The 21,687-nt window shown below is 41.3% G+C and overlaps 2 protein-coding genes across 2 annotated transcripts; both read left to right on the forward strand.

Annotated features, from left to right (window-relative positions):
• The first annotated feature begins 1,072 nt into the window (after positions 1–1,072).
• Positions 1,073–15,080, forward strand: LOC126622625 (probable leucine-rich repeat receptor-like serine/threonine-protein kinase At3g14840). Its single transcript, XM_050291393.1, has 5 exons — positions 1,073–1,155; positions 14,205–14,375; positions 14,632–14,703; positions 14,830–14,901; positions 14,985–15,080. The coding sequence occupies exons 1-5, from the start codon at positions 1,073–1,075 to the stop codon at positions 15,058–15,060; spliced, it is 474 nt and encodes a 157-aa protein (XP_050147350.1). The 3' UTR covers positions 15,061–15,080.
• A 290-nt stretch (positions 15,081–15,370) lies between these two features.
• Positions 15,371–17,011, forward strand: LOC126622627 (probable LRR receptor-like serine/threonine-protein kinase RFK1). The gene is made up of 7 exons (XM_050291394.1): positions 15,371–15,390; positions 15,479–15,547; positions 15,707–15,772; positions 16,219–16,281; positions 16,373–16,420; positions 16,536–16,579; positions 16,847–17,011. The coding sequence occupies exons 1-7, from the start codon at positions 15,371–15,373 to the stop codon at positions 16,966–16,968; spliced, it is 432 nt and encodes a 143-aa protein (XP_050147351.1). The 3' UTR covers positions 16,969–17,011.
• The last annotated feature ends 4,676 nt before the right edge of the window (positions 17,012–21,687 follow it).

The following is a 21,687-nucleotide window of genomic DNA, read 5'->3' on the forward strand; positions in this document are numbered from 1 at the left end:
CAAGTGCGCGGCAATTTCCTCAAGCTCTACGGGAGTTCCAATGAGGTTAATGTCATCGACATAAACTGCAACGATTGCAAATTCGGAATGTGACTTCTTTATGAACACGCATGGGCATAATTCGTTGTTCATATAACCCTGACTTGTCAAATATTCACTCAAGCGGTTATACCACATCCGCCCGGATTGTTTCAATCCGTAGAGTGACATCCTCAATCTAATAGATAGAGTGTTCCGTGGTCTAGAACTATTTGAACCAGTCTGGAAGTCCTTCTGGAACTTTCATGTATATTTCTGTATCTAGATCCCTATAAAGATAAGCGGTTACCACGTCCATAAGCTACATATTCAGGTTTTTAGAAACTACCAAACTGATAAGGTAGCGGAATGTTATGACATCCATTACCGGGGGATACGTCTCCTCGTAATTCCCAGGGCGCTGAGAGAAGCCTTGCGCTACGAGGCCTGCTTTGTATCGCACTATTTCATTATTCTCATTATGCTTCCTCATGAAAACCCACTTGTAGCGAACGGGCTTCACATGTGGAGGGCTTCACATGTGGAGGAGTAGGAACTACATGCCCAAACACCTTATGTTTCGCAAGTGAATCGAGTTCGACCTAGATTGCTTGTTTCTAGTTTGACTAATTTGTTCTACGTCGGCATTCATCAACGGAACGTGATTCAATGTCATCGCTAAGCATGATGTCAGTAGCTACTGAGTACGTAAATGCATCGTCGACAATCATCTCATTCCTATTCCAAACCTCATCCAATACTGCGTAGTAGACTGAAATCTCACGATTCTCAGGAGGCCGATTTGTCTCGTCTAAGATGTCACCGTAACTAGAATAACCTCATGTGTTGGAATAGATGAGTGAGCGATGTTCGAATTCAAACTAGGATCACTAGTTGGTGCCGATTTCCTCTTCCGGGGTTGTGAATCCTTTGAACCAAGGGGTCTGCCACGCTTCAGGGTCGGAGCAGATGATTGGCTAGCCACCAATGTACCGTGCCGCGTGGAAGGTGCGGCCTCCCCACCATCGGGGACGGTCCAGCCTTCCCAGGCGGGATGGTGACGTACACGGGGTACATCAATTCTTGCAGGTGTGTTTTGCAGCGTGTATATGTGATCTTGTCACCTTTGCTAGATCGGTAAAACCATTTGGCATGCTCTGAGTATAAGTATCACTTCACTTTTTTTTTCTTCCTCTTTGTGTAGTGATTTTACTTTCAATTGTCTAAATGGTACTATACCAAAACAATGGGGTGTGTTTGTACCATACTTGACCAATCCTGAAACTCCTGAGCACCAGTTAACATTATACCGTCAAGGACCCAGAAGAGTTTCCCTCCAACCAGGAGGCCAATCATAGCGCGACACATGTCGACATCAGAAGCCAATCATAGCACGACATGTGTCAACATCAGAAGCCAATCACAACACGACATGTGTCAATGTTAGAATGAAACTAGAAACTCTCTTCTATAAATAGAGATCATTCTCTCACAATATTTCCTAATGTCATTTGTACTAAATCATTCACTAGTACTCACAAAAGGAGAGCTTGAACCTATGTACTTGTGTAAACCCTTCACAATTAATAAGAACTCATCTACTCCGTGGACGTAGCCAATCTGGGTGAACCACGTACATCTTGTGTTTGCTTTTCTGTCTCAATCCATTTACATACTTATCCACACTAGTGACCGGAGCAATCTAGTGAAGGTCACAAACTTAACATTTTCTGTTGTTCCAAAGTCCTTACTGATTTTGTGCATCAACATTTGGCGCCGTCTGTGGGAACGACACTTATTCCCACTCTCTTCAGCTTTGTCAAGCTGGTTTCCACCATTCATACACTCTCTTTTGACCAAGCATCCCTCTCCAACATGGGGAGCGAAGGAAGTCACAACACACAGAATGACACCCCTCTTGCACCTAGTGCGAAGCAACGAAAGAAGAAAGGAAAGAGGGTTGCTCTTCAAGCTAAAGTCGATGAGCTAGAAGCTCAGAACAACAAGATAGCAATGAAGAATGAGGTCCTCCAGGAGCAGTATGAGAAGCTCTTTAAGACGCTCCACGAAACTATGCGTACTCAAACACGCGAGCTTGTTGCCCATGTGGACATCAACCATCATCTGGGTGCCCCCCAACACAGAGGGTCACCTTCATTTGACATGGGTATGCTTGATGAGGAGCAAGCTAATCATCAAAACATTGATCAACATGAGACTTCTCTCAACCCAGCTGCTTCGACTCGAAGCAGGAGAAGTGGAGGAAGACACCTCATTGTAGAAAGGTTGGAAGGATCGAAAGCCGTTTATCGTGACTGCCGAGATTTCCTAAAGCATCGTTGAGAGAATCCCGTCCATATATGCTCAAAGATCAATGACCCAAGGGTTTCTAAAAGACTTGGTCCCTTCCCACGACCCAGGCCAGCTGCCAATCTAGGGAAGGAACGACATGTCCTAGAGGAACATGAAGGTACAGGGGACTCTGAGGTATTTCGACAGATTCGCCCTAGAAGTCAGTACGGCGAGTCCAAGGAAAAATCACACGCCTTTGCTCAAACTTTCCTACTTCCAAGAGGCGATGGAGACTTACGAAAGAAAATCCCAGTGGTACATGACTCCACTCAAGACCCCCTTATCCTACAGCTCATTGAGGAAGTAAACAAGTTGAAGGTCGAACGTAAGGCCGAGATACCTGACTGGAACCAACCCAGGTCTGGCCCTCTCATAAGGAGGATCTTCGACACCCCCTTCAAGCGAAGACAAAACAAAAGCTTGGTTTACAACTCTATACTAGAAGGGAGGACCCAATTGAACACTTTAACCTTTTTGAGTCCACCATGGCATATCGAATGCACACCGACGAAGAGCGTTGTCTTCTCTTCCCCTCCACCCTCTCTGGCGGAGCTCTAAACGGGTATTGCGTCTTCCACCTAAGACAGTAGACTCATTTGAGGAACTGAGGAAACTGTTTGTCTCTCAACATATCCTCTAGACCGATCGCTTGCATTCTGCAGATGACTTGTACACTATTCGCCAGAAGCCGGACGAGTCACTACGAGAGTATGCTGGTCGTTTCAGCCATGAGTATTGTCGCTGCGCTGAGGCAGATGACAAGACCGCCCTCAAGGCCTTCACGGCAGGCCTACGTGATTGTTTCTTCAAGTACATGATCAATGCCAACACCTGGAAGACTTACTCTGAGGTGATAGCACATGCTTACAACCATGCCCCCACCGAGGCAAAGACATATCAAGGGAAACCCCCCACAACCACCCCTTATCAGCAAGTAGGGAGTGGAAGCCAGATCCAACCAAATGAGAAGACCTCGACCTTCCAAACGGCAGCGGTGCCTCCCCCTGCCTTACTTAATACTTTGCCATGTCAACAAACATATTAATCTCAGGGAAAAAAAGAAGATTTCCATCCTTACCAGTCTCATTTTAGTAAAAGGAGTAAGAGACACTACCGCGATAACTAGGGTATTGCCATGATAATCCCCGACCCTAGGCAGTCAACACAGTGGGTCAAGCACGTGTCAAGACAGCCCCTACCTTGAGGTATGAGGCATACACACCTTTGAATGCCACATGCGTGGCCATTTACTCTAGCATAGCACACCTGATACTGAAGCCAAAGCCGAGGCACCCAGATTACAAGCCCACGAAGAACACGGGCACGTTTTGCTGCTACCACGAGCATAACGGCCATGACGGCGAGAAGTGTATCACCCTTCGTGATCATATTGAAGCTTTGGCACGTGAAAGAAAAATTGATTAATTCCTCCTTCACCTTTCAAGAGGTAACCGTAACCAACGCCTAATGAATGTGATATATTCCATAAGTGGTGGCACACCCATATCTAAATCTTCCAACAGGGCCATGAAAAATAGTGAACAAGCTTTAAGGTCTGGACACCAAGTGTTTCACGTGGAGGACATCAGGGAAGGTAAGTATCAAAAGCCTAACTGGGATCCAATATGTTTCTACCCTAAGGAAGAAAGAGGTATCATCTACCCTCACAACGACCCACTGATTGTGGAAACTCACATAGCCAACTTTGAAGTACGACGAATCCTGGTAGACACGGAGGCTTCGATCAATATCATGTTTGCTGAAGCTTTCAGGGCACTTAATGTAGCCGAACACTTGCTCGATCACTCGATTTCCCCTTTGATAAGCTTCTCCGGTGATATCATGCAACCTTTGGGGAGCATACACTTACCTTTCACCATTGGTACATGCCCTTACACAACTACCATTACCACTAACATCCTGATGGTTGATTGCCTAACAATATACAATGTCATCTTCGGACGCACAGACATCAATGATCTCAAGGCCATGGTATCCACACATATGTTGTTGATGAAATTTCCAACCCCCTATGGCAATGGTTACATCAGAGAAGATCAACTTAGTGCACGATCATGTTACAACACTTCGGTCAAGCAACAACACTTGCCTGTGCCCAAGGAAACCCTTTCTATACGTGACCAAGTCCTAAAAACCAGCCCAGACGAAGCCAACTTGGATCTTCACGGTGGCAACAGTCAACCCGACGATCATCGAGATGACTCTTTCACCCAGCAAGCACAACTCGCTGAAGAGTTAAAGAACGTCTCTATCTCAAAAGATTATCCGGATCGCATGGTGAAGATTGGCACCACCTTGTCACCACCCATTCGGTTGGCATTGATTTCTTTTTTTCAAGAGAACACTGCAGTCTTCGCCTGGTCATACGAGGACATGCCAGGCATCTTTCCTGATATCATCTGTCATTGCTTAATTATTAACCCCAAGACCAAGCCAATGAGACAGAAGCGAAGATCTTATGACGCTGAACGATACGAGGCAATGAAGGTAAAAGTTGAAAAACTCAAAGGCATAGGCTTTGTCCGCGAAGTCAATTATCCAACGTGGGTAGCAAATGTTGTCCTTGTTAAGAAGAATCCGACCAAGGAAAGTCTCCTGCTCCAAAAGCTCTTGTGGAGAATGTGTGTCGATTACACCGACCTAAACAAAGGATGCCTGAAAGATAGCTTTCCTCTTCCTCTTATAGACAGACTTATAGACTCTACGGTAGGGTATGAACTTTTGAGTTTCATGGATACTTACTCAGGATACAACCAAATCCTCATGAACCCTCAGGACCAATAACACACAGCCTTCACTACTGACAGGGGACTATATTGCTATAAAGTCATGCCTTTCGGCCTAAAGAATGCAGGAGAAACTTATCAGAGACTAGTCAATTCAATGTTTGCCGAATAGATTGGGAAGAGCATGGAAGTTTACCTTGATGATATGCTAGTCAAGAGCAAACATGCTGACCAATACATCACCAACCTATCTAAAACTTTCACCATTCTGAAGGGGTATCGATGAGGTTGAACCCCAACAAATGTGCCTTTGGCATAGGTTCTAGAAAATTCTTAGGCTTCATGATAAGCCAATGAGGCATTGAGGCTAATCCCGAGAAGATCAAAGTAATCATCGACATGAAGGAACCGGTAACTTCAAAAGACATCCAAAGCCTTACTGTCAAGGTGGCAGCCTTAACTAGGCTCGTCTCTAAGGCCATAAACAGATGTGCTCCTTTCTTCAAAGCACTTAAGGGAAGTAAGAAGTACATTATATGGACTAATGAATATGCTGAGCCATTTAAGAACCTCAAAGACTACATGAGTAAAGCCCCTATGCTCTCCAAACCTGAGGTTGGTGACACTCTCATTATCTATCTATCGGTATCACCTTCAGCAGAAAGTTCCGTTCTCATTCGAAAGGATGGTAATGTTGAACGGCCTGTTTACTACGCTAGCAAGGCCTTACAAGATGCGGAGACACGATACTCCAACATTGAGAAATTGGCTCTAGCATTGGTCATGTCTGCTCGAAAACTTCGCCCTTTCTTCCAAGCACACTCCATCATCGTGCTTACCAATCATCCTCTTTGACAGATACTCCAAAGTCCTGACACTTCCGGGTGAATGATCAAATGGGCGATAACATTGGGTGAGTTTGACATCTCCTACCAACCAAAGCCAGTTGAGAAGGGCCAAGCAGTGGCAGACTTCATCGCCGACTTCACATATCCTGTCGACATTGTTTCTACGCCTAAAGAAGTGGTTTCATTACCCTTTAAAGCTCAGAAAATAAACCAACAGCCCCAACATGGAGTCTATATGTTGATGGCTCGTCCAACCAATAGGGTTGTGGAGCAGGACTAGTTCTTACGACCCCTGACAAAGTGACGGAGTATGTTCTTCGTTTCAAATTCAAGGCGTCGAACAATGAGGCTGAATATGAAGCCCTCATAGCAGGCTTACGTTTGGCCAAACACCTTGAGGTTAAACGAATTGATATCTTCAGTGACTCCCAATTGGTGGTTAACCAGGTCACCAACAACTTTGATGCTAAGGATAGCTCCATGACAGCATATTTGGCACAAACACAATTGTTGCTCAAGCACTTCCACTACCAGATCACCCAAATTTCTCGAGCGGTAAATAATCATGCAAATGCTTTGGCTCGCCTCGCCTCAGCGGTGAAAGACAAGATTGGGAGAAAAATTAAGGTCGAATTGTTGACAGCACCAAGCACCATGGCTGCAGAAGTGTGCAACTTACAACAGGGGGATTGTTGGATTACCCCAATTTATAGATTCCTTGCTCATGGCACCCTTCCAAATGACAAAGTCTAAGCTAAGCAGATTCGATACAAGGCTACCTGTTACTTGATCATTAATGACCAACTCTACAAACGGGGTTTTAACCTACCATACCTAAGATGCCTTACGCCTGCAGAAGCGGAAACTATCCTTCAGGAAATACATGAAGAAGTTTGCGGAGATCATGCTGGATCTCGATCCCTAGCACACAAGGCTTTTCGCCAAGGATATTACTGGCCAACACTCCACCAAGATGCCATTAGAATATCCCGCTCATGTGATAAGTGTCAACGCTACATAACTATTCCTTACTCCCCTCCCGAGTCGCTCACTCCTATAATCAGCCATTAGCCCTTCGCCCAATGGGGACTTGATTTGATTGGGCCAATGCCTGCAAGGAAGGGCAAGGTTCGCTATACAATCGTTGCAATTGACTACTTCACAAAGTGGGCCGAAATAGAACCCTTAGCAACCATTACTGAGGCAAAAATAGAAGACTTCGTATGGAAGAACATCCTTTGCAGATTCGGCATTCCCAATGCGATAGTCACTGACAACGGGCGACAGTTTGACAACAATAAGTTAAGGATGTTCTACTCTAAGTTCAACATCAACTTATGTTTTGCCTCCCCAGCTCATCCCCAGTCTAATGGACAAGTTGAAGCCATCAACAAAATAATTAAGCAAACTTTGAAAACCAGCTTAGACAAGGCTAAAGGTTGTTGGCCAGAATTTGTACCCCAAGTTCTTTGGTCATACTGCATTTCCTATCAGACATCAACAGGAGAAACCCCATTCTCATTTGCCTTTGGTACAGAGGCAGCTGTCTAAGTTGAGCTTGAGCAAGCAACGTTCCGAGTCCAGAACTATGTGCAAAGCGAAAATGATAAACAACTTACCCTCAACTTAGATCTAGTCAAGGAACACAGAAACCAGGCTCACTTGAGGAATGTTGCCTACAAGCAACGCATCTCCAACTACTATGACTCAAGGGTCAAACCTCGTTCTTTCAAAGTGGGGGACTGGGTATTGAAGAAAAGATTACTCTGCGACAGAGTCTCAAGTGAAGGAACACTTAGTCCAAACTGGGATAGACCGTTTGAAGTTGTTGGCATCAGTTGCCCTAGCTCCTAGAAGCTTAGAAGCTCCGATGGCAAGACCCTTAGCCATCCATGGAACTCTGATCACTTAAAGTACTATTACAAGTAAACTCACATTGTACAAGTGTTAAGTTTCAGCCGTTCGGCATCCTATGTAATGAAGACTATTTGGCATGAATTCAATAAAGAGGTGATTTAGACAACTCGGTCATAATTCTTGTTCATTCCTAGCAATGAAACACTCGAGTTCAAAGCTTCAACATGAATGCTTCCAACATGAAACAAAGTCTCAGTATATATCAATAAGACTATACAAATAAACGAACAGCTTCATAGTATATTCGTTCAATCATACATTCCAACACATTCATACATAAGCCAACTGTGCTTTGAAGGGGTTCAACATACTTTGTGTCATTCGACACTTGCTACAACGTGCCTAGATACCTTGCCCTTATTCTCACCAACCAATTGATGAAATGTGAAGAAGGAACTCATCTTCATGCCACCAACCAGGTGATGAAATGTACAACCCGTACTCTAATATCATTTGGCAATTTGCCACTCATGCCACCAACCAGGTGAAGAAGGAACTCATCTTCATGCCACCAACCAGGTGATGAAATGTACAACATGTACTCTCCTTCATGCCACCAACCTGGTGATGAAATGTACAACCCGTACTCTAATATCATTTGGCAACTTGCCATTCATGCCACCAACCAGGGGAAGAAGGAACTCATCCTCGTGCCACCAACTAAGTGATGAAATGTGATGAAAGGTTATGAAGGAACTCACCTTCGTACCACCAACCAAGTGATGAAAGCAACTCACCATTCATTCCACTTACTAGAAGACGAGTGGTACAACTTGTACATATGAACTCCTAGCATTCACAAATAATCAAAAATCTTCAAGCTTGACAACTCAACTAGAGGAGCACTTATGCCCAACAAGAGTTATAGTCACCAACAAAGTCTTATTGCAAGCCAACAAAAACTTCAGTGCATGGCATACGAAGATCAAGCTATTCAGCCCTCTTGCATCTGCTTCAAACATTTCCCCTCTGTAACAATACAAACACTACAACTCGTAGAAAGCTTCACACACTCTTGATCAAGACAGTGTGAAGCAAAACCAATTTATGGTGCCAACAAGAGCTTCATCAAAGGAATTCAACCACAATTCTCAAAAGCTTCACACACTCTTGATCAAGACAGTGTGAAGCAAAACCAATTTATGGTGCCAACAAGAGCTTCATCAATGGAGGGCAACATAATTCTCAAAAGCTTCACACTCTTAATCAAGATAGTGTGAAGCAAAACGAATTTATGGTTCCAACAAGAGCTTCATCAAAAGAGTTCAACCACAATTCTCAAAAGCTTCACACACTCTTGATCAAGACAGTGTGAAGCAAAAGCAATTTATGGTGCCAACAAAAGCTTCATCAACGAAGGGCAACCACAATTCTCAAAAGCTTCACACACTCTTGATCAAGACAGTGTGAAGCAAAACCAATTTATGGTGCCAACAAAAGCTTCATCAATGGCGGGCAACCACAATTCTCAAAAGCTTCACACACTCTTGATCAAGACAGTGTGAAGCAAAACCAATTTATGGTGCCAACAAAAGCTTCATCAATGGAGGGCAACTACAATTTTCAAACTTTTGAAGTAAATTCAAGACTGTTCGAAGCAAATTCAATTTATATGGATCATCCAAACCTTCGACTACTACAAGGTGTGGCTTGCATCACAATCTCTTGCTCAACAGTGTGGAAGCAAAATTTGTATATGTTGTATCTCCCACATTTTCAAATTCTACTTTCCAAAAAAAATGGGAAATTCAACAAAGCTTCATCAATGGAAGACAACTACAAATTCTCAAAAGCTTCAAGATAGTGTCAAGCAAAATCAATTCGTGCAAAAGCTTCATCAATGGAGGACAACTACAAATTCTAAAAAGCTTCACATTATCTTGATCAATATAGTGTGAAGCAAAATCAATTCATGGTACCCAACAAAAGCTTCAATTCCAAAGCTTCATCTACAAAAGCTTCACCCACAATAGCTTCACCTACAAAATCTTCACCCACAAAATCTTCACCAACAAAAGCTTCACCCACAAAAGCTTCACCCACAAAAGCTTCACCCACAAAAGCTTTCCCCACCACGAAAGCTTCACCCATAAAAGCTTCACCAACAAAAGCTTCACCCACCACAAAAGCTTCACCCAGAAAAGCTTCACCTACAAAAGCTTCACACTATCTTGATCAAGATAGTGTGAAGCAAAATCAATTCATTGTACCCAACAAAACTTCAACCTCAAAGCTTCACCTACAAAGCTTCAACACCAAAGCTTCACCTACAAAGCTTTAATATATATATATATATATATTTTTTTTTTTTTGGAAATTTGAAAATTCAAAAATTCGAAAAATCGAAAGAAAAAAAATTCGAAAAAAAAATTACCTAGGTCTCCTATTCTTTGGGCCTAACAACTTTCATAACAAATATATATGAAGGAGTTTTGGGCTACCACTTAGAAAGGAAATGCGTCATTCGTCAACTCCCTCGACCAGAGACTTGGGGGTCTCTTACCATATGCTACTGCACCTTGATACTCGGAAGTCTCACGACCACTCAGTGACTTAGATTTTTCACGTCTCCAAACGAGAAGTTTTCCTCACTCGAGAAATTAAGGTAGCACTACCTCACCCTACATGCTTCACTCACAAAGCTTCAACATACAAGCTTCAACAAAAGGAAAAATTCAAAGAACTTAGTGAAGAAGACCTTGGTGTATTTAACACAATACGTTGAAATGAAGCAAAGCTTGTTTATTGATATCTCCGATAAGTTACAAATATGTACATATACATTAATCAAAATAAACAAACAATAGGGAGCCTTCACAAAGGTTGCTCATGAGAAGTCTCAGCAGTCGGCAGAGCCCCAGAAAGAGGAGGCACCAGAAGGTGATTATTCAGAGCCTTAGTGCTAGGCAGAACCCCAGAAATATGAGGCACCGAAGGTTGATCATTTGGAGCTTCATTACGCGGTACAGCCCCAGAAGACGAAGGTAATAAATGCCTTTGGAACAAACCCATAAACCTCTGATGATCAAATAAAATCTGACCATCAGATTCTTGCAGCGGGTCGAGTTTCCTCTTCATGTTTGTAGCATAGTCATGTGCGAGCCTGTGCAACTGTTTATTCTCATGCTTGAGCCCTCTGATCTCCTGTTTGAGACTTATCACTTCAGCTGCCAATGATTCAACTTGGCAGGTTTGAGCAAACAGGTGTTGGGCCATATTAGACACAGAACATGCACACTGAACACTAAGAGCCAGAGAATCCTTAACAGCCAACTCATCAGACCGTTTGGAAAGTAGTCTGTTATCTTTAGGAGTGAGAAGGTTCTTGGCCACCACCGTAGCGGTCATATCATTCTTCATCACAGAGTCCCCAACGGTAAGAGGACCAGTAGGGGATAGGAAGGATGGGCACCATATGTTGTCTTGAGAAGGCATGACTGCCTCTTCACCAAAGTTCAAGTCAAAACGACGGTCGGATGAGCCAGACATTCTCAAAAATGATGAAGGAGAAATAAGGTGCAATAAATCTCTGAAGTAAGAGGAAAATTCCTACAAACAATAACTCTCTGAATGTACTTCTTGCACACAATGGGTGCCCTTATAAAAGAAAGGGCAACATGGCCGTTGGTTCAAAAATCGAAGAGGCACTACTCTTCGGATTCCGAAGAGGCACCACTTTCCACACTCAACATCAGCTTCTCGGGTACCACATATAACTTTGTCAAAGATCTTTGACAAAGTTTAGACTCATAAATTTTGAAGGTCCAGCTACCCTACTATTACCCACAAGGCTAAAGGAACAGTACCACTGCTTGATAACTAGAAAGTCCCAATATGTGTCAACCTCTGTGATCTGTGACAAGACAGACTGGCAAAAATGCCCAACCTTTACTCACATTCGAGAAAATACTCCCAACAAGATTGCTTGCTAAAAAATTGAAAAAGCATCGCTCTCTGAATCTCGAGAGCCAGACTCCCAATAGGATTACGTGCTAAAAAATCGAAGAGGCACCGCCCTCCGAATCTCGAGAGCCAGACTCCCAACAGGATTACTTTCTCAAAAATCGAAGAGACACTGCTCTCCGAATATCAAGAGTCAGACTCCCAACAAGATTGCTTTCTCAAAAATCGAAGAGGCACCGCTTTACGAATCTCGAGAGCCAGACTCCTAATAGGATTTCGTGCTCAAAAATCAAAGAGGCACCGCTCTCCGAATCTCGAGAACCAGACTCCCAACAGGATTACGTGCTCAAAAATCGAAGAGGCACCGGTATCCAAATCTCGAGAGCTAGACTCCCAACAGGATTACTTTCTCAAAAATCGAAGAGACACTACTCTCCGAATCTCAAGAGTCAGACACCCAACAATATTGCTTTCTCAAAAATCGAAGAGGCACCGTTCTCTGAATCTCGAGAGCCAGATCCCCGACAAGATTGCTTGTTCGAAAACCAAAGATGCACCGCTCTCCGTACTTCGAGAGCCAGATTTCCTTGGATAAAGCTTGTCTGAAATCTTCACACGCAACATCAGCTTTCCAGATACCACAGACCACTTTTTCAAAGTGCCCTGACAAAGTTAAAACACGTGAAACTTGCAGCTCCCACTACATTGCTATGACCAAGAAGGGTAAAGGAATAGCACTACTACTTGTTGTTAGGGAGACTCCTATATATGTCGACCTCCATCCTCCACAGCCAGGCAGACCTGCAAATAAAAAAAATGCTCAACTTTTCTTCACATCCGAGAGGGCACTCTCAGCAGAGTCTCTCGAAATACTCAGCTTCTTTTCCTCCCGATAATACCTCTGCAAACAAGCCACACCAGAGCAAGAGTATCTCATATCATCAGGGTTAAAAGCAAGAGTATGTCATATCATGATTTTTCCCTGTCTTTTCCTTTGGCATTGTTCTTACCTGCAAGACAAAAAGAAAGAGAGCAATCAGTCAGCACTTGGAATCAAGCTTCCAGTCAGGAACTGACTGCCTGGAACCCCTTGCCTGATTACTTACCTGACATTGCTCTCGAGTACTCATCTTCAACATCTTATGCTTCCAGAGAAGATACCACATATGCCTGAAGAACAAATAGGGCAAGTGAGAAAGATACAATGAAACATGTGGAGACAAGCGTAACAAAACACGTGCCGATACATCCACTACTTTGTCAATAGCAAAAGTATCCTATATCATACGGGTCAAACGTACTCTAGATTTGATGGACTTGTTTTGACCCTAAATTCTTGAGTCGGCCTTATACTTTGGAGGAAACCAGAAAACCTTCCAGCCCAGTTCAAGAATAAGCATGTGGAAAGTTACTTCTTCAAAAGCAAAAGTATCTCATATCATCTCTTCTCCATTTGCTTCTCCTTATCCTTGTTGCTGTTTACGACACAAGGAGAAGGAGAACAATCAACCGGAAGCTGAAGTCAAACCTCTGATCCAGGTTGCTTGCTTGGAAGTCTGATTGCTTACCTTGTCTGTTACCTCCTTCAGTAAATCTCCTAACTCGGTGACTTAGGGGACTCCTACTATAGGGTTTGTATCGCACTTGACCAAGCCCGAAACTACAAGTAAGCTTCAAGTGAAATTGATACATTACCTTGTGCATCTTCATCGGTTAAAGATACCACCCCTGGATGAAGGAAAAGTACTTCCAGAGAAGATGCCACATCTACATATGAGACAGATAAGGCAAGTGAAAATGATACCACACTTCGGTACTTAAAAGTTTCGTGATTACTCAATGGCTTGGATCTTGCAAGTCCCCATCCGTGGAGCTTCCTTCACTTGAGAGCTTAGGGGAGCACTGTTTGTACCATACTTGACCAATCCCGAAACTACTGAGCACCGGTTAACATTATACCGTCAAGGACCCAGAAGAGTTTCCCTTCAACCAAGAGACCAATCACAGCGCGACACATGTTGACATCAAAAGCCAATCATAATGCGACACGTGTCAATATCAGAAGCCAATCACAACACGACACGTGTCAATGTTAGAATGAAACTAGAAACTCTCTTCTATAAATAGAGATCATTCTCTCACAATATTTCCTAATGTCATTTGTACTAATTCATTCACTAGTACTCACAAAATGAGAGCTTGAACCTATGTACTTGTGTAAACCCTTCACAATTAATGAGAACTCCTCTACTCCGTGGACGTAACCAATCTGAGTTAACCACGTACATCTTGTGTTTGCTTCTCTGTCTCTATCCATTTACATACTTATCCACACTAGTGACCAGAGCAATCTAGCGAAGGTCACAAACTTAACATTTTCTGTTGTACCAAAGTCCTCACTGATTTTGTGTATCAATAGGTGCAACGCAGTTAACTTCAACGTGAGCTCTTGTCAATTTTTGTGGTTGTATTTTGATTTCGTACTTCTTGTTGTAAATGAAATAGAAATTCTATGCAGCTCTCTTCTTGTGAATCGCTTGTCAGGGGAGATTCCAAAGGAGTTGGGAAATATTACTACTCTTACACAACTGTAAGCTTAGATGTTTCGTTTTTCTCAGTAATTATTTTTTGATCATGGACTTATTGTAACTAAGATTGGCAGGGTCTCCATCCCCGTCTCCCTGGATTACATTCTGCTATTACTTCAAAAGCTGCAGAAGCTTTTCTATTTGCATCCATTGTGAAACCCTTTTTTTCCCTCCAATTTGGACTTTCTCGCAGTCAATGAAAGTGATTCTGGCTTGCTCTTTCCAATCTCAATGTTCTTTTTATTTTTTGACAATCAGGCATCTTGAAGCAAATCAATTCTGCGGAGTTGTTCCCCCTGAGCTTGGGAGTTTAATCAACTTGGGAACTATGTAATGCAATTTTCCTTTTAGACAAATTTGGTTCTTTATATATTTTTTGGTACACTGTTAACACTTTTTGAAGGATGAACGATAGGTGAAAATTGATGGTTCATTGCTTTGGCATTGGAATTGCAGGACGTTGTCCTCCAATCGTTTGACTGGAAACTTACTGATGACATTTTCTGGGCTAAGAAATTTGACAGACTTGTAAGTGTTTTCTGTGTGTTTGTTTTTTAATGTCTAAAAACCTGCTTCCGTGTCACCTGATACAATTTGATTGTCCAATGCAGTAGAATAAACGATAACAACTTCAATGGAACAATACCTGATTTTATACAGAATTGGAAACAACTCGAGAGATTGTAAGATCTTTTGCTTTTGAAAAAATTCAGACCTGCCGTTTAAATCACTATAGATGAGCCAAATTACTTCAGACTTATTTGTTTCTAACGTCTCATGTATGCGTGAAATATGTATATTTTGGATCGTTGAAGAGAAAAATGGGACAGAGCAGGCCTAGTAAGATTGTACGTCGAGTATTTGTATCATCCAATACCATGAAGATGTTAGTTATATTTACCTTTGACGCCAGTTTTTCTAATGCTATTTAGTTACATATATTAGGGTTCTGAGAAACTGTAACATTTCTGGAGAGATTCCTCCATACGTCTGGACAATGCAAACCCTTGAAATGTTGTAAGTAGTGTGTGAACTTGGGGACTGATTGCACTGTTGTCGACTGGGAATGCAGTTTGATTATATTTTTGTATTCTGATTGTTATAGGGATGTCAGTTATAACAAGTTAGCAGGGAAAATTCCAGCCACATTGAACTTAGAGCGTTTGAGATTCCTGTAAGTATAACCTTCTGATACATTAACTATGAACTATATTTTGGGAATGAAACTTAAGATTTTTAGGTTGCTGCATGCTTAATTGTTTTTTCTTTCGTTATATAATCAAATAATGAATATTGATGTAACACTCCAAAAATTTGAAGTTGCTTTCTGTAGATTTTTAACTGGCAACTCTATGAGTGGAAGTTTACCAGACTCAGTGCTCAAGGATGGAAGTAACGTGTATGTCTGATACTTATTTTCAACGCGTCATCGTATTTCTTTTTCTCTTTTGATATATTTGCAACTTACCTTTACCTTCCATGCTTCTCTTTGTACCCAAGATCTTTCCCATGAGTGTATTATTACTAAGTTGGTACTAACACTGGCATTCTGGGAGCTAACCAGTTTAGCATTTTACGATGATTGCACATATGGAAGATTTTTCAGTCTCACCTTTTCCTTGATGTATATTATTTTCCAAAATCTGCAATGTGCTTTGCTATAAAATACATGTACAGTACCAGACTACCAGTCCCCTGTTTCCATTTTTTCATTTCCTTAGTTGATCTTCCTCTTTCTTTTTGGCTTTGACGGAGAGGGGATGCTAGTCCGCAAAATGGCATCTCGTGGAGCAACATCTTTCTAGGCCCCGAGAGTGACCTTTACGATTTTTTTCTTGCATGCAGTGATCTTTCGTACAATAACTTCACATGGCAAGGCCCCCAGAAACCTGCTTGTCAAGACAACATGTCAGAATACTTGTCTAGTAAATATTCATGTTTTATGCCGGTTTTATAGGATTAAAACTGATTATTGTTTAACGTATTTCCCTATTGTTAGCAATCTAAACCTGAACTTGTTCCGGAGCTCTTCAAGAGAAAACAACTTGTAAGATTGTCTCTCTGTCTTGCTTTCTTTTGTTGCATTATAGCAATCAAAAAAATGTTCATATATGCAAGGTGTACATTCCATGTTAACATATTTTTCCACTCAATTATGGTAGAAGGAGAGGTCTTCCATACTTGAAGAATCTCGACTGTCCACGATGTAAGGATATATTTAAGATTATATACACAATAAAGTAAATTCTTCTGATTATAAAGTGTTTGTTTCATAAAAAAAAATGCTGGCAGTGAAGTTTGAAACCCGCTTTGCCTGAAATTGTTTTACATAGAACATTATATAATTCGAAACTTTAATGTTTTCATCACTGTTATGTGTTAGTAGATAGTTGCATTGCATCCTTAGTACGTTATTATCCAGCATTCTTTCGTGTTCTCTCACTTATACTTTTATTTTAACGTATTATGCCAGTTTCAACTTGTTTGCATGTTAATTGTGGTGGAAATGACATCACTGTCGAAGGAAACAAACGAAATATTGTGTATATGAAGGAGAAGGAGGCGTTGAAGGTGGCACTGCAGATTTTTTTATAAATGATCCATCTTATTGGGGATTTAGTAGCACTGGAGACTTCATGGATGATGCGCCCACCTAGACCCCGCCTAGCCACCTAGGCGCTAGGTCCTAGCCCGCCGCCCGACTAGCGCATAGCGTCTTTTAGAACCTTGCTAAATAACAATTTCATTCATCAATAATCATGGAATTTCATATCAATAATTAACAATCAATAATTAATAACTATATTGATTAATTACTATATGATTCTATATCAATTAAATAAAAATTTCGTATTGAATAAACAATTAGGGTTAAGGCTAATATACATTTAGAAATTAAAAACTTTACAGAACGGCGCTGGAGGTTTGCTGGATGCTTGCGAGTTGCGGCTTGGATGGCTTAAAGGCTTCAAGCCTTAAAGTCCGGAAGCAATGGAAGGTGGCCAACGTGATAGGATAATGGGGGCTTGGTGATGACTCAGCATCTTGACTTGATGATGTGGCAGGATTGTTAGGATAGTATTGTTTAGTCAGCAATATCTGTTAAGCTGTTAGGCAGTTAGGAGTTGGTGGCTTAAAGGTTAAGCTACCTAGTGCTATATTAGGAAGGATTGTAAAAGAAGGGTTGTGATTGATTTGTTGATTGTAATAAGAAATACTCTGTTACGGTACATTGAGTGAGATGCAGAGTTAGGGTTGTATCATTGGTATCAGCCAAGGCTTCCGGTTCTACTTGATCCTTCCTCGTGTATGACTCGCCTTACTTCTAGAAGAACCATGGATACTCATGTATCGAAGCTCGAATCTATGTTCGCTGATCTCCATAATGAATTCAAGGAATCCAGGAATGAATTCAAGGAATACAAAGAGGAATATCGCGCGACCCAAGAGTTGATTCTTCAACAGTTGCACTCTTTGTCTTCGAATGGTAGTGATTCTCTCGGTGAATCGTCAAAAGATATCCATTCCAATCTGATTCTTCAAGAAAGGATGAATCCGAATCTGGATCCTCATTTTTTTTCACTCCGATTCGATTCCCAACTCATCGAATTCAAGGTCTCCGTTTCTTAAGATGGATTTTCCCCGATTCGGTGATAGGGATGAGCCATTGGCGTGGATCTTAAAAGCGGAGCACTACTTTGATTTCTTCAATATCGAAGACTTCAAGAAAGTAAAGATGGCCTCCTTCCATTTTCATGGTGAACCCCTCCAGTGGTTTTAATTGGCGAATTGTTTGGTGAATTTTCCCAAATGGGAGGAGTTCACAAGGGCTCTTTGTCAAGAATTTGGGCCGTCTGAGTTCGAGGATTTGGCTGAAAGTTTGGTGAAATTACGGCAAACAGGTTCGTTACGCGATTATATTTTGGAATTCAAAAAGTTAGTCAATCGTACACCAGACATCAATCCTCCTCTTCTGAAATTTTGCTTCATTGGGGGTTTAAATTTGAATTCGGCATGATGTGAAGATTTTGAAGCCAAGGAATGTTCTTGAAGCTACAGCTTACGCTTAACAACTCGATGCCAAATTGTCAGATTTAAAGATCAAGCCTTTCTCTTGTTCTTCTGGTAATTCCTCATTTTGTACTCCTTTACAGAATGTTGCTAATGTGACTATGGGGGATAATAAACCAAGAATTGAAAATGTTCGAAGAACAACACCATAGGAAGTAGAATATTGCAGAAAACATTGCTTATGCTTCCATTGTAAAGACAAGTATGTTAGGGGACATTCTTGTGAGAAGAAACAACTCTTGCTTATTGATGTGCAAACCTCTAGTGATGATGAAAATTCTGAGGATGATAATCTAGAACTTGAAATCACATCATGTGCACTTTTTGGGACTCCAGATCCTAAATCTATTAAAACAATGAATGTGGTTGGTAGTATTAAGATTTGTTTTGTGGTTATTCTTATCGATTCGGGTAGTTCGCATAATTTCATTGACTCATCTTTGGTTAAAAAGGTTAAGGGTCAAATGGACACTTCTCATTCATTTAGTGTGAAAATTACTAATGGGGGAAAAGTGAATGATGTGGGATCCTTAGGGGCTGCATCTTTGAAGGTACAAGATTATCAGTGTGTTATTGATTTATATGCTATGCCACTTGGGGGATGTGATATTGTTTTGGGGGTGCATTGGTTGAGAACCCTCGGGCCAGTTCTTTGGGACTTCGACAAGCTGTACATGAAGGTTCAAAAAGGCAATACTACTTATTATCTCTCTAGTCCGAAAACACCTACTGAGTTTATTCAAGATGTCTCAATCTTTCAAATGGAGAAGTTACTGCAACAAGAATCTTCGGTATGAGCTTTTCTTTTTCAGTTACAGTCTGAGGAAAGTGTTCAACAACCAAATGTCTTAACTGCTGAGCAATCTGTGGAGTTGCAGAATCTATTGCAAAATTATGACAGTGTCTTTCTCACCCCCTAATGCTTGCCTCCTCATAGATCCCATGATCATAGGATTCCATTAATGGAAGGTAGTCAACCACCCAGCATGAGGCCTTACAGAGATGGTCATTTACAAAAAACAGAAATTGAGAAGTGTGTGTAAGATTTATTGGATGCTGGTTTTATTAGAGTTAGTAACAACCCATACTCTTCACCGGTTATTTTGGTCAGGAAAAAGGATGAAACTCGGAGAATGTGTATGGATTACAGAGCTTTAAATTTGATAACTATCAAGGACAAATACCCTATCCCATTGATCGAGGAGTTGCTTGATGAACTTTTTAGGGCTTAGTTTTTCTCTAAGTTGGATTTGAGATCAGGATATCATCAAATCAAGATGCATCCTAGTGATATAGAGAAAACTGTATTTCGGACCCATGATAGGCTTTACGAGTTTTTGGTTATGCCTTTTGGGCTAACCAATGCTCCTGCAACATTCCAGTGCCTTATTAATGAAAATTTTCAACCATATCTCATAAAATTCATTCTAGTTTTTTTTTTTAATTTTTAATTTTTAATTTTTATGATATATTGGTTTATAGCCAATCTTGGGAATCACATCTGGATCATCTCCGAACTGTTTTCCAAGTGCTGCAAGCTAATACACTATTTGTTAAGAAGTCTAAGTGTGCATTTGGTCAAACTACTGTGGAATATTTAGGACATATTGTCTCTCAAGAAGGTGTAGCAGCTGACCCCTCTAAACTGGAAGCCATTGTTAACTGGCCAGACCCCACTTCCATTAAAGCACTGAGGGGGTTCCTTGGCTTCACTAGTTACTATCACAAGTTTATTCCAAGATTTGGGAGAATAATCTGTCCATTGACAGTGCTCATAAAGAAAGACAACTTCCATTGGTCTAAGGCTACCACCACTGCATTCAATGAACTTAAACGAGCTATGTTGTCTCCTCAGGTTTTAGCCCTTCCTAATTTTTCTCAACCATCTGTCATTGAAATCGATGCATCCAATTTTAGGATTGGAGCTGTTTTGCAGCAATCAGGTAGACTAATTGCGTTTACGAGTAAAGCTCTTAGTGTGAGGAATCAATCTTTGTCAGCTTATGAAAGAGAAATGATGACGATTCTTCATGTCATCAAGAAGTGGCATTCATATTTAGTTGGCAGGCACTTTATCATCAAAACAGATCATCATAGCTTAAGTTCTTCCTCCAAAATAGAGCAAATACCTCATTTCAGCAAAAGTGGGTCTCTAAGTTGTTGGGGTTCGATTATGAAATTCAATATAAACAAGGTTGTGATAACCAAGTGGTGGATGCACTGTCCAGAATTCCCATTGATGACCACTCTCAGAGTTCTAGTAAGTTCTTGTCTACTATCTTCTACCCGTATTTGAGTTGGTTAGATGATCTAAGACGTGATAGTGAACAAGATACTTGGATTAAAAACAAGATTCAAGACGTTTTATATCCTTCTGATTCTACAGTGCTTAGTACTCTGCAGTATACAATGGAAAATGGTTTTTTAAGGTACAAAAACTTAATTGTGTTAAGCCCTACAAGTTCTTGGAAATGCAAAGTTTTCGAGGAGCATCATTGCAGACCTATTGCAGGTCATGCTGGGTTTCTCAAAACTTTTAAGTGAATATCTCAAACTTTTTATTGGAATGACATGAAGAAAGACATCAAGGAAATGGTATCCAATTGTCCAGTTTGTCAACAACAAAAGTATGAGACTCTTGCTCCAATGGGCTTATTGCAACCATTACCCATTCCTACTAGGATCTGGACTGATATTTCTATGGACTTCATCATTGGGCTGCCACCATGCAAAGGAAAAACTATTATTTGGGTGGTGGTGGATAGGCTTTCGAAGTATGCTCATTTCCTTTCACTTTCTCATCCATATACTGCTGCTTCTGTGGCACAATTATTTGTGGAGCAAATCTTCAAACTCCATGGAATGCTCACTTCAATTGTGTGTGACAGGGACCCAGTTTTCATGAGCAAGTTTTGGAAGGCATTCTTTGATTTACAAGGGTCTTCTCTGTGTTTTAGTTCGGGCTATCATCCACAAACGAATGAGCAAACTTAAGTCATTAACCACTACGTAGAAACATATCTTAGGTGCTTTTGCAGTCTCCAACCTAAGAAATAAGCAACTCGGTTGCCATGGGCAGAATGGAGTTACAACATTGCCCATCATTCAGCAACAAAATAAGCCCTTATGAAGCAGTGTATAGGCAATCACCCCCTGAGGTTCTAGTATATGAAGCTGGTACTACCAAATTGGAGATAGTTGACAAGAGCTTGATCGAGAGAAATATAATACTCTCTCTCTTAA

The sequence above is a fragment of the Malus sylvestris genome, chromosome 5, assembly GCF_916048215.2.
Source record: "Malus sylvestris chromosome 5, drMalSylv7.2, whole genome shotgun sequence".
In the NCBI taxonomy this organism is placed as follows: Eukaryota; Viridiplantae; Streptophyta; class Magnoliopsida; order Rosales; family Rosaceae; genus Malus; species Malus sylvestris.